General features: G+C 48.7%; 1 protein-coding gene across 4 annotated transcripts; it reads left to right on the top strand.

Annotated features, from left to right (window-relative positions):
- Positions 1 to 668: 668 nt before the first annotated feature.
- On the top strand, positions 669 to 10,070 carry wdr6 (WD repeat domain 6). 4 transcript variants are annotated; one of them, XM_008105440.3, is made up of 7 exons: positions 669 to 775; positions 1,724 to 1,845; positions 3,919 to 6,358; positions 7,413 to 7,508; positions 7,796 to 7,912; positions 8,654 to 8,772; positions 9,581 to 10,070. In XM_008105440.3, the coding sequence occupies exons 2-7, from the start codon at positions 1,779 to 1,781 to the stop codon at positions 10,063 to 10,065; spliced, it is 3,324 nt and encodes a 1,107-aa protein (XP_008103647.2). In that variant the 5' UTR covers positions 669 to 775; positions 1,724 to 1,778; the 3' UTR covers positions 10,066 to 10,070. The 4 variants fall into 4 exon arrangements, with proteins under 4 accessions (XP_008103647.2, XP_008103645.2, XP_008103646.2 ...); XM_008105438.3 differs by having other exon boundaries at positions 670 to 775; positions 1,697 to 1,845; XM_008105439.3 differs by having other exon boundaries at positions 765 to 855; positions 1,697 to 1,845.
- The last annotated feature ends 2,952 nt before the right edge of the window (positions 10,071 to 13,022 follow it).

The following is a 13,022-nucleotide window of genomic DNA, read 5'->3' as shown; positions in this document are numbered from 1 at the left end:
TAATTGCAGCATTCATACCTGCCTCACCAAGACTATTGCTATTCAAACTGGTCAACCAAGAATTCCGCAAGGTAGAAAGCAGCCAGGCTTGCAAGCAGCAAGGCTATTCAGTGCTTTTTTAACTTGGCCAACGACGATTTCCCCAAGGTGAAAAACCCCCAGGCTTTGAAGCCAGGAGGCTACTCCGTCCCATTCAACCTGGCCTAGCATGGATGCCCTATTTAGAAAGCAGCCAGGCTTTTAAGCTGCAAGACGATTGCAGTTCAAGCTGGCCAAACAAGGATTCCCCTACTAAGGAAGTAGCCAGGCTTCAAAGCGGCTCTTTGATTGAGGGTGCTACTCCAGCTACTCCAGAAAACAGCCAGGCTTTGAGGCTGTTTTCTATTCCACCTGGCCAACAAATGATTCCCATAAGCCACAGCAACGCGTGGCCGGGCAAAGCTAGTCATAATAATAATAAAGCTTTATTTAGGTGTATCTCTACACTGTAGAATGAATTCAGATTGACACCACTTTAGCTACCATGGCTCAATGCTATAGTAGTTCAAGTGACACCAAATTGCATGCCTTCTATGCCTCAATGCTTCCGCTGGCCCTTTAAGAGCGCCTCGTCCTTCCTCTCCGGTCCTGAACGCCCGTCGAATCACAGCGCAAGGCTGAACAACCCTGGGAGACTCACTGGCCAATCGCGTTCCATGATAGCAAGAGAACCGGAAAAGAAGACTCCCGATTGGCTCGGGAGCTGCGTCCGCCAGAGGAGCGCGCGCCGGCCCAGGTAAAGAGGCGCGTGGGGCCCTTTGGATCTGGGTTGCAAGGGTGCATCTTGCATCTACCCTGCAGAACTAATGCAATTAGGTGAATGCAATGGAATCCAGGGAGTTATAGTTTTGCAAGGCCTTTAGCCTTCTCTCCCAAGGGCTGAGGCCTCAGCAAACTACAAATCCCAGAGCTGCTCTGACAGTGAGCCAGCCTGGAAGGGTCTTGGTTTTGTTTTGCTTTGGGAAGGATCACAAATGTTCTATGATTTTACTTATGTATCAGTCTTGGGCCAACTTGGGCCCGCCAGGTGTTTTGGACTCCCAACTCCCACCATTCCTAACAGCCTCAGGCCCTTTCCTTTTCCCCCTCAGCCGCTAAGCAGGCTGGTTTTTGTGGAGCATAGCTGAAACATTTTCTGCAGAGTCCACTGTAAGCACTGTACGTTGTTGCTAACGGAGTTGTGTAAATGGGTAATAGAATGTAGCACTCCATTTACTATTGGACTACAGTTCACATTATCATTGACCATAAGCTATGAAGGTTGGGACTAATAGGATCCAGCAATTTGATGAGGACCTCAGCTTCCTCTCCTTTACTCCAGATTTTTATTTTCGTGTTAGGAATGACTTGAGAAACTGCAAGTTGCTTCTGGTGTAAGAGAATTGGCTATCTGCAAGGACATTGTCCAGGGAATGCCTGGATGTTTGATGTTTTACCATCTTTGTGGAAGGCTTTTCTCATATCCCTGCACAGGGAGCTGGAGCTAACAGGGAGCTCACCTGCTCTTCCCGGATTCGAACCACCAACCTATTGGTTAGCAATTCTGCCAGTACAAGAGTTTAACCCATTGTGCCACCTGTGGCTCCAATTATTCTTATTTTCTAAGGTGATAAACAGTATATTCCTTAATCCAATCTGAATCTATTCATATCTACAGCATTGTGTCCTCTTTCCTCCATGAAAGCATGCCCTGAGGAAGACAACTATCCAAGGTCCTCTCTTTCCATCCTTGGGCAGCAATGGAAACAGAACTGCTCCTGGCCCCTATCACTGCTCTAGAGATTGTGGGAGATCACCTTCTGGCAGGTAGGTATCCTCTGAATCCATGCCGTGGTGGCCCAGAATGCCATGGAGAGTCATAGAATCATAGAGTTGGAAGAGACCCCAAGGGCCATCCAGTCCAACCCCATTCCAACATGCAGGAACACACAATCAAAGACTCTTGACAGATGTCCATCCAGCTTCTGCTTAAAAGCCTCCAGAGGAGGAGTCTCCACCACACTCCCAGACAGCAGCATATTCCTCTGTTGAACAGCTATTATGGTCAGGAAGTTCTTCTTAATGTTTAGGTGGAATCTTTTCTCGTGCCATTTGAATCCATTGCTGCATTGTTATCTAGCCTCCAGAGGAACAGAAACCAAGCCTGTCCCCTTCTCAATGTGACACCCATTCAGATATCGAAACATGGCTATCATATCCCTTCTCAACCATCTCTTTCCCAAGCTAACCATACCCACACTGTGTTTACTTGCGGGCATTGAGACACCTGTGTGCCAGATATCACATCAAGCCTTGGAAACGCAATAAAGTTGAAAAACATGCAGTTCCACCACTGCACAAAACCATTGATGGGGTTACAACACTAGAACAACACTAGGACTCAGAGCAATGGGTTCAAATTACAGGAAAGGAGATTTCACCTGAATGTTTGGAAGAACTTCTTGATAGTAAGAGCTGTTCAGCAATGGAACTCTCTGCCTCTGAGTGTGGTGGAAGCTTCTTCGTTGGAGGCTTTTAATGGTCCTAAGATTCTAGAAAGCCTGCATCTGAAGCAGTGGCACTGATATGGTACCTCATGGGCCTCTGCATTGGGAATGGAGTTAGAACTGTAGAATAATCATAGAATAAAAGAGTTGGAAGAGAGCACATGGGCCATCTAGTCCAACCCCCTGCCATGTAGGAAAAGCACAATCAAAGTAGCCCTGACAGATGCCTATCCAGCCTCTGTTTAAAAGCTTCCAAGGAAGGAGTTTCCACCACACTCCGAGGCAGACAGTTCCAGTGCTGAACAGCTTTCATGGTCAGGAGGTTCTTTCTGATGTTCATGTGTTGCTCATATCTGAAAGGAGGGGTTGCATTGAAATAAGGATGCAGAAAAAGAGATTAGTTTAATCCCCACCCTTCAATCCTTCCGATCCAGCCTAAAAACATAGATTTTTAAAAAGGCCTTTGACCTCGAGTAAGCTGTAATGGGTCCATATGAGGTTGACACTCTGACATTTTAGTTTGTGAATTGATGGCAGTTAGTTTTATCTATAGTTGTTCTGCATTTTTAAAATTGAGCTATTTTAGTTTATGTTATATTTATTGATAGTGGTTGTTGTTATAATTTTATGTGATATTGTTTTATACTTATGTACCATTTTATGTTATATACTGCACCCTGGAGTGCCTTTGTAAGCTGCCCCGAGTCCCTTTGGGGAGATGGTGGCAGGATATAAATAAAGTTTGTAATTGGGTTGTTGTGCGTTTTCTGGGCTGTGTGGCCATGTTCCAAAAGCATTCTCTCCTGACTTTTTGCCCACATCTATGGCAGGCATCCGCAGAGGTTGCCTGCCATAGATGTGGATGCCTGCCATAGGGTAAGGTAAAGGTAAAGCTTTTCCCCTGACGTTAAGTCCAGTCATGTCTGACTCTGGGGGTTGGTGCTCATCTCCATTTCTAAGCCGAAGAGCCGGCATTGTCCATAGACACCTCCAAGGTCATGTGGCTGGCATGACTGCATGGAGCGACGTTACCTTCCTGCCGGAGCGGTACCTATTAATCTATTCACATTTGCATGTTTTCAAACTGCTAGGTTGGCAGAAGCTGGAGCTAACAGCGGGCGCTCACTCCACTCCCAGGATTTGAACCTGCGACCTTTCGGTCTGTAAGTTCAGCAGCTCAGTGCTTTAACACACTTTGCCACCAGGGCTTGGATGCCTGCCATAGATGTGGGCAAACCGTCAGGAGAGAATGCTTCTGGGACATGGCCATACAGCCAAGAAAATGCACAACAAACCAGTGATTCCGGCCATGAAAGCCTTTGGCAACACAAGTTTGTTATTAACTTCAACCCTGTTTTCAGTGTAATGATTCTGGCCTTTTGTCCTCTTCCAGGTGAAGGACCCAACTTAGCCATTTATTCTCTGGAGCCTGATGGCAGCCACTCAGCAAGGTGCTCTAAACAAGTCCTTCGGAATTGCAACATCCACGGTATCAAGGAACAGCAAAATGTGGCACCAGAAGCCAGTGGATCTGCCATTGTGGCCATCTTTGGAGGTAAAAACCTTGCTGTTGTACGGCTCAGCTTCCAGAATGGCCAAGTGAACATAGTAGAGCTTTTTCCTCTCTGTGAGCTACACGACTGGATCTGGGACTTGCAATGGCTGGATAGCAAAGCTGAGACACCCAACTGCGTGGCTTTGGCCCTAGGCCACAACTCGGTGGCCCTGTATGACTGTGTGGGCCAGAGGGTCTTCCAAGAAGTGCACTGCCAAGAGAAATGCATCCTGTACTCAGCCCACTTGGTGGGGAGCAACTGGGATGCATTGATTCTGGTGGCAGGGACAGTGTTCAACCAGCTGGTGATCTGGGGCATGGCTGACCCACCTGAGGGCTCCGGGAGGATAAAGCCCCGCTGCCGGATCAGTGGGCACAAAGGCGTCATCTTCAGCATTTGTTTCATGGAGAGCAAGGGGATCTTGGCTTCTGCCTCAGATGATAGAAGCCTGCGGCTGTGGGCCATAGGCAACATCAGAGCACCCCCAGAACACATCCCGTGCTTGTTGGTCTGTTATGGTCACCAGGCGAGGGTCTGGTCCGTCAGACTGCTGAGTGACTGCATCATCAGCATTGGGGAGGACTCTGTGTGTCTCGTGTGGGATTACAAAGGTGAGATTGTCCAGAGCTTCAAGGGACACAAGGGCCGCGGACTTTGGGCCGTAGCTGTGCATGAGGGGCGACGTTGGGTGTTCACTGGCGGGACTGATTCGGGTATTAGGCGCTGGAGCATTAAGAGTCAGAGGGCTGGCGGGAGCTCCCTCTCACAGCTGAACTTCACCTCACCTAAGAGAAAAGGCTCACCCAGAGTGGTAAAGCTCATTAATGTCAACCGTCTCCTGATCCTAACTGATGCTGGGGTTCTCTATCTCTATGACTTGATCTCAAAAGTATGGGTGTCCGTCCTGGAAGATGCTGCCTATCGGTCCTACGGTCTCCTGGAAGTGTCTGAGATTGTCGGTGGTGCTGTTGTGTGCGCCATGGGCAATCTGTCGGGACAGGTCAAAATCTTCCCTCTCCACAGCCCCACACAAAGCAAGGATCTCCAGCTGTATGAGGGGAAAGTACACAGTCTGAGCTGGGCCCCTTTTCCGGGACAGCACCCCGACACTTGCAGCCTCTGTGTTTCCGGCCCTGCTGGTGCTATGCTGTGGCTGGAGGTTTCTTGCCACCCACATGATGAAGTGACTGTGGTGGTGAAGCAGTGCTTCCTTTTGCCGCTCTGCAAACAGCGATGGCACACCTGTGCTACGTTCCTGCCCCATGGGGAGCTCCTTCTTTGTGGAGACCGCAGGGGCTCTGTCATGGTGTTTGCATGCAGGCCAGCTCTTACACCAGAGGAGATGTCGGGGAGCGGAGAACTGGACTCCTCTGGGTCAGGTATGATTTGTGAGACACCTGGACTACTCTTTCCTCTCAGAGGGGATGAACTCTGTGCTGATGGGCCAGTCTCATTACTCTTTGGCCTCCATGGGAAGCTTGGCGTGACTTCTGTCACTTGCCACGGGGATTTTGTTTACAGCATGGGCCGGGATGGCTGCTACCGCCAGCTCCAAGTGCAAGGCCATCAGCTCCAGGTGCTCAGGAAGCAAAAGCCCTGCAGAAGCCTGGAGTGGTTAGAAGAGCTACGCTTTGCTCCAGATGGGAGCATGAGAGTCCTGGGCTTCCATGCTGCCCATTTTGTGCTCTGGAGCGTCAGCACCAATGAAACGCTGCTCTCCATCCCTTGTGGGGGTGGCCATCGCTCCTGGAGTTACAGCCACTGCCTCTCTGCAGAGACCTTTGCGTATATCAAGTCAGGGGATGTACTTGTGTACCACAGCGAGGCTATCCCTAGTGAGCAATGCGTCCTCACAGAGTCATTGCATGGCCGGGAACTGACCTGTGTGTGCCACGTTGCGACTTTGAGATCACCGCAGCAGGAGCCAGTGAGTATCCTTGCCACAGGAAGCGAGGACAACACTGTGAATATTCTAGCCTTTGGGTGGCAGTCCCGTTTGATGGTCCAGCTCACAATGATCAGTGACCATATCTCAAGTGTGAGGGCTCTGGCTGTGGCCAAGAGCAAGGCCTCGCATCCAGAGAGCACCTCCGCTGTACTTTTCTCAGCCGGAGGACGGGCCCAGATCGAGTGCTACCGGCTCCAGCTCAGCCTAAGTTGTGGTTCTTGCAGTGGCGTGTCCTGTCAGCTGGTCCATGTGGCATCCCATCGTCTAGATGAGCAATGGGACCGCATGAAGAACAAGCACAAGTACATCAAAATGGACCCAGAAACTAGGTAAATGTGATGCATATTTCCCATACTTCAAACATGGTTGTGAGTTGAAAGGACACACAAGAAAAGGTGGTTGGACTGGATGTCTCTCATGGTCTCTTCTGACTCTGTGATTCTAAGTTGCTTTTTGTAATTCAACTCACACTATCAATCTTTAATCATGGGCAATGGCTATTCTGGCAAAGGTATTCTAGGAGCTGTAATCCAAAAATAATTTTATTCAGTGTCTACATTCAACTGACCTGGGAAAATTGCTAATGCCACCTATAAAGCAGCGCTGGGCAATTTTATTAATTGTATGAATATGATATTTACTCTGCTGGAAAAACCCATGCCTGGAATCACTGGGTTGCTGTGAGTCTTCTGGCCTATATGGGCATGTTCCAGAAGCATTCTTTCCTGATGTTTCGCCCACAACTGTGGCAGGCATCCATAGATGTGGGCAAAATGTCAGGAGAGAATGCTTCTGGAACAGCCTGGAAGACTCATAGCAACCCAATACATATATAGATTCTTAAAAGGACTGGGAAATTTCTCAGTAGACCAGGGAATTCATCTACCTCATCAGAGAACCTAAGCTACGGATGTCCAAGTTTCAGAAATTTTGCAACCATCAAATCGTTAATTTTTAAGCTTAAGGTGTGTAACAAAAAAGACTGCGTGGTCATTTCCAGCTTTCAAAATAAAAAAAGGCTTTCAGGGACCTGAAATAGAATTTTGAAAGCTTTCCATAAGCTGAAACTGACTTGATGGCACTTAACAGTGAGAGGGATGATTGGCAAAACCATTCAGTCTCTTGGCTATGTTATATCTAGTTGTTATAGCTTGTGTTATGTGTTAGAGTTGAGTTTTACTGCTTCCTTTGGTTAGCAGCCATCTTTTGTAGAATTCTGTACACAAAACAGCTTTGTCGTTCAGCAAATGTTTCAGGAAAAGAACTACAGAATGCATTACCACTTTCGATCAAGTTATTAATATTTCACTGCTATGGGTACAGAAGCTGCCTGTATGTAGATGAGGAGCCCCAAGAGGATGACGGACGTCTTCTGTGTTTTAGGTACATGTCTACTGTGGTGCTGAATAATGCTGAGGATGTTGAACAGCCTGGCTCCTTACTCTTCCTTGCAGCTGCTTGCAGCGATGGATCAGTACGGTAAGATGGAAATGTTGAACTCTTGTTGGATGCTTAGAATAGGCTGCTTGCCTCTGAGGAAAAATATCTAGAAATGCTGCTTGGTAGGAAAAACTGAGGTAGGAAGGACAGAAAAGTAAGTTGTTGTTCAGGTTTTTTAGTCCTCCACTTTCCCTAAACCTAGTGGCAAGGAGGTGGAATATAGCTTCCGCCCTTAATATCTATATAGAGAATGTGGCACAGGTAACTGGTTTAACCTCTGAGCCTTCTTTCTTTGTCCTCACTGTTCTCTTTGCACTTCTGCCCAGGCTTTTCCTGCTGCTGGAGCATGCTCAGAAGTTGTGGCTTGTGGCAGAGTCCTTCCACCATCAGCGCTGTGTCCTGAAGGTTCAGGCATTTGTGCACAAGGCTCCGGGTGGAAAAAGGTGAAAAAGAAATAGTTGCATTTCCCAGTGTAGCCATGAGTGCATCCCCCATTACTCCATAACTTCCAGAGGGATAACTGCTTTGTTGTTGTTGATGATAATGATGATGATGATGATGATTATATAGTAATAATAATATGAATAGTAATACATTTATTACTCCTTGTGGCTCGAGGCAGGGTATAACAGAATTAAAACAGATTGTTAAAAGACAGCACTATTAAAGTGCATATAACACAAGACCACATCAATAAAAATAATAATAATAATAAATTAGTTGTGTTAGAAACAGATAAGTGTCCTGTGATCCTTTAAAGACTTAGCACAAAAGCTGTAATTGAAAACTGTCCACTCCATTAGGTGCATGCAGTGCTCTCTTAATTTGGCAGGTATACCTCTCTGGCGAAGTTGTAAGCGGTTAGTTTATAATAAAAAACACAACTGTATTTCAGCATAAAGAGATATAAAGGAACCCTGCAGTACCCTTGAGACTGTAAAAATTTGCAGCATAATTGTTTTGACCCTCTTCCCCTTTTTCAGAGACAAATGAGATCAGAGGCCACTGAAAAGCAGAGCGTGCGGGAAGTGATAATTGCTTTAACAGTGACTTTTCACAAAATGTAGCTGCTATGGTACAGAGTATAACCTTACTTGGACAGTTGAGAAGCAAGGGTAGAATAGGGCGGATCTGACCTCAAGGAATAAGAAAACTAATTTTACTAAGACATTTTTCCTTCACAGGCGACACTTCTTGGGCAGTGCAGCCACCGATGGGAGTATTGCATTTTGGGACATCACTGATACCCTTGACTGTGCTACTGAGATCATAAGGACTGAAGGCAGAGAGGTTGAGCTCTTGGGTATGTGATTGTACTGACATTCCTGTTTGTGCACCTTTTTTCATTTTCCCACAATTAATTTGTCTTACAAAGGTGTTGGATGAGAGCTCAGGTGAGGTCAGTGTTCTTTCCCAGCCATGTACATTTTCACTATATTTTACTATTTGTTTGCTAGCTAAATATATATCCTTCTTATCCCTTTTAAAATGACTGGAATGTTATTGTTAACTGATGTAAATTCAACTCAGTTTATAGCAGCCCAATGAATGAGAGGCCTCCAAGTCATCCTGTCATTATCAGCGCTACCAGGTCTTGCAAAGTTAGGGCTATGCCTTCCCTGATTGTGTCTATCCATTTGTAAAGTGGCATTCATCTTTTCCTCTGTTTTTTACCTTATCGGTCATTTCACAACCCAACAAAAAAAAAATTGGTATCTGGGGCCTGTTCCTGGGGTTATTTGGGGCGCTGATTGAGAAAACTGCATTTGGATAGACCGCATCAGCTAGCATTTTTAGATATGGCTATCATTGTTTTCTTTGGGCGGGCAGATAGCAGCTGATATATGGCAGACATTCTGTATCTCAAAAACTAGCGCTAACAGAGGAAACTTGTGGCATTTTTGGAATCAGCTGGTCAAATATACCCAGAAACAGGACTAACATTTGAGGCACCAAAATGCACGTGAGTCAATGTTATTTGTATTTCTAATGAGTCTTACTTTCTCATGATATATCCAAGTACGACAGTCTCAGTTTAGCCATCTAGGAAGAGTTCAGGCTTTCCAAAGTGGTAAGAGCAAAAAAATACCCTTCTCTTCTGTGTTTTTCAGCCCTGGGAACTCCAGTCTTGACGCTTCAGGCTCACAGCTGCGGGGTGAATAGCTTCCATGTCCAGGACGTGGCAGATGGGATTTTCTCTGTTGCCAGTGGCAGCGATGATGGTTCCATCTCTATCAGCGTTGTTGAGGTGAATGACAGAAGTGCTGTCAGCGGGGAATCTGCTGCTGGGACCGGCATCTGCATCCTCAGGACGTTCTCACGGCTTGGGGCCCACGCAGCTCATGTGACGGGTCTGCGACTCCTGCCTCGAGACTTCCTCCTTTCGGCTTCTGTGGACCAGCGCCTGACCCTCTGGCGCATTTGCAAAGGTGGACTGTCTTTTGTACTCAGCAAGTTCTGCCACGTGGCTGACGTGGCCGCTTTGGAGACCTGGGAAGTCGATTCCAACTGTGGGAGTGTGATATGTGGCCAGGGTCTGGAGGTGCTCTCTTGCAGCCTGGAGGAGCAAGGCACAGAAATAAATGATGTTGTTTGAGGGAACATGGAGTGCCTTAATTGAGTAGGAAAAGCCAAAGAGCAAGAATGGCCCTTACCCAGGCAGAGGCATCACACAATAGCAATCAGTCCTGAGTAATATCAATCAATCAGGAATCGGGAAGAGCGACCAGTGCAAAAGGTCGAGGAGCATAATAATTGTGATGGAAAAAAGATGATCTTAACCAAAGGCCTGAGTGAAAAGCCAAGTTTTCAGACTCTTCCGAAATGCCATCAAGGTGGGGGCTTGCCTGATCTCCCTAGGCAGCGAATTCCATAACCGGGGGGCCACTACAGAGAAGGCCCTGTCCCTCGTCCCCACCAACCGCGCTTGCGATGCTGGCGGAAGCGAGAGGAGGGCCTCCTCCAATGACCGAAGAGACCGTACAGGTTCGTAGGGGGAGAGACGATCCCGAAGGTAGATGGGTCCAAAACCGTTTTGAGCTTTATAGGTGATCACCAGCACTTTGAATTGGGTCCGGAAAATAAGCGGCAGCCAGTGGAGCTCCTTAAACAGGAGGGTTGACCGCTCTCTGTATTGGGCTCCCGTTAGAACCAAGGCTGCCGAGCGTTGAATTAATTGAAGTTTCCGGGCCGTCTTCAAAGGCAGCCCCACGTAGAGCGCATTGCAATAATCCAATCTAGAGGTAACTAAGGCATGAACCACCATGGCCAAGTCAGACTTCACGAGGTATGGTCACAGCTGGCGCACAAGTTTTAGTTGTGCAAAGGCCCTCCCGGCCACCGCCGACACCTGAGCATCAAGTGTCAGCGATGAGTCCAGGAGGACCCCCAAGCTACGGACCTGTGCCTTCAGGGGGAGTGCGACCCCGTCAAGCACAGGTTGCCACCCAATACCCTGATCAGGCATGCGACTGACCTGGAGGACCTCTGTCTTGTCGAGATTAAGCTTCAGCTTATTCGCCCTCATCCAGCCCATCACAGCTGTCAAGCACTGGTTCAGTATCTGGGGGGCTTCCTTGGAGTTTGGTGGAAAAGAGTAGTAGAGTTGGGTGTCATCTGCGTAGAGATGGCACCGCACTCCAAAACTCCGGATGACCTCACCCAGCGGTTTCATGTAGATGTTAAAAAGCATGGGGGACAGAATGGAACCTTGCGGGACCCCACAGGTCAATGGCCAGGGGTCCGAGCAGGTGTCCCCCAGCTTCACCAACTGGGAATGGCCCTCCAGGAAGGACTGGAGCCACTGCAGAGCAGAACCCCCAAGGCCCATCCCAGAAAGCCGTCCCAGAAGGATACCATGGTCGATGGTATCGAAAGCCGCTGAGATGTCCAAGAGAACCAGCAGGGTCACACTCCCCCTGTCCAGCTCCCTGTGGAGGTCATCCACCAAGGCGACCAAAGCCGTCTCAGTACTGTGACCAGGTCTAAAGCCAGACTGCGATGGGTCCAGAAAATCAGTGTCATCCAGGAAACCCTGAAGCTGCGAGGCAACCGCCCGCTCCAGGACCTTGCCCAAGAAAGGGAGGTTTGAGATAGGTCTGTAATTGTTTAAAATGGTCGAATCAAGGGAGGCCTTCTTCAGGATTGGCTTCACTATGGCCTGTTTAAGGGAAGATGGAAATTTACCTTGATCCAAAGAGGAATTATATCCTCACAAACCAGTCTCGCAACCCACCTCTGGCTGATTTAATTAGCCAAGAAGGGCAAGGATCCATGGCACAGGTAGTTGGTCTCACCGCCTCAAGGATCCTGTCCACGTCATCTAGGTGAACAAGCTGAAACGAATCCCACAAGATAGGACAGACAGGTGCCTCAGTTAACTCACATGGCATTGCAGCAACGCTAGCGTCCAAGTCATGACGGATCTGAGCGACTTTGTCTGCAAAATGGTGCGCGAACTCGCTGCACCGGGTCGCCGTGTCCTCGGGTGCCTCCCCACCCCCAGGAGGGTGGAGGAGCTCCCCGATGACACGGAACAACTCCGATGGTCTATTAGTTGCAGACGCTATGCGGGCAGTCGTGAAGGTCTTCCTGGCTGCCCGCAAAGCCGCGGAGTAGGCACTAATAGCAGCACTAGCCCGTGCTCGGTCAGAGGCGTCCTGAGTCTTCCGCCAGCGGCACTCTAGTCCTCTTCTCTTGCGCTTCATCACTGCAAACTCCTCTGAGAACCAGGGAGCCGACCTGACTCTGCGCAAAGAGAGGGGACGTTCAGGAGCAATCATGTCAATTGCCCTGGACATCTTGCTATTGTAGCGGTCTACCAGGGCATCGACAGGATCGCCAGCCTCCATGACAGGAAACTCCCCAAGAGACCTCAGGAATCCCTCAGGATCCATAAGTCTCCTGGGGCGGACCATCTTAATGGGTCCACCACCCCTGCAGAGGTTTGAGGTCACGGTAAGTCTTAAACTGATCAGGTGATGGTCAGACCATGACAACGGAAGAATATTTTGCTCTTCCACTCTGACACCACCATCCAAAGCAACAAAAACCAGGTCGAGTGTGTGACCAGCTTGATGGGTGGGACCAGATATCACTTGGGACAGCCCCATGGTTGTCATGGCAACCATGAAGTCCTGAGCTGCTCCTGTTAAGGCTACCTCAGCGTGGATGTTAAAGTCCCCCAGCACTACCAGATGCTGGGAGACCAACGCCACATCAGAGATCACCTCTGCTAGCTCAGGTAGGGAGACTGCTGTGTCGCGGGGTGGACGGTACACCAGCAGAATCCCCAAGCTGTCCCGGGAACCCACCTTAAGATGGACACACTCAAAACCTGTAGATTGCGGGACGGTGCACCTGACCAGGGAGATGGACTGCCAAAAGACCACCGCAACCCCACCTCCTCGCCCCCCGGATCTAGCCTGCTGTTGCACCCCGAAACCTGGAGGACACAGCTGGGTGAGATTTACCCCACCGAGCTCGTCCAACCAGGTTTCAGTGATGCAGGCCAAGTCCGCCGCCTCGTCCAGGATCAAATCCTGGATGATAGCA

The sequence above is a fragment of the Anolis carolinensis genome, chromosome 2 (genome assembly GCF_035594765.1).
Source record: "Anolis carolinensis isolate JA03-04 chromosome 2, rAnoCar3.1.pri, whole genome shotgun sequence".
NCBI classification, from domain to species: Eukaryota; Metazoa; Chordata; class Lepidosauria; order Squamata; family Dactyloidae; genus Anolis; species Anolis carolinensis.
The sequence above is the reverse complement of the archived record's forward strand: the minus strand, read 5'-3'. Positions and strand labels throughout refer to the sequence as shown.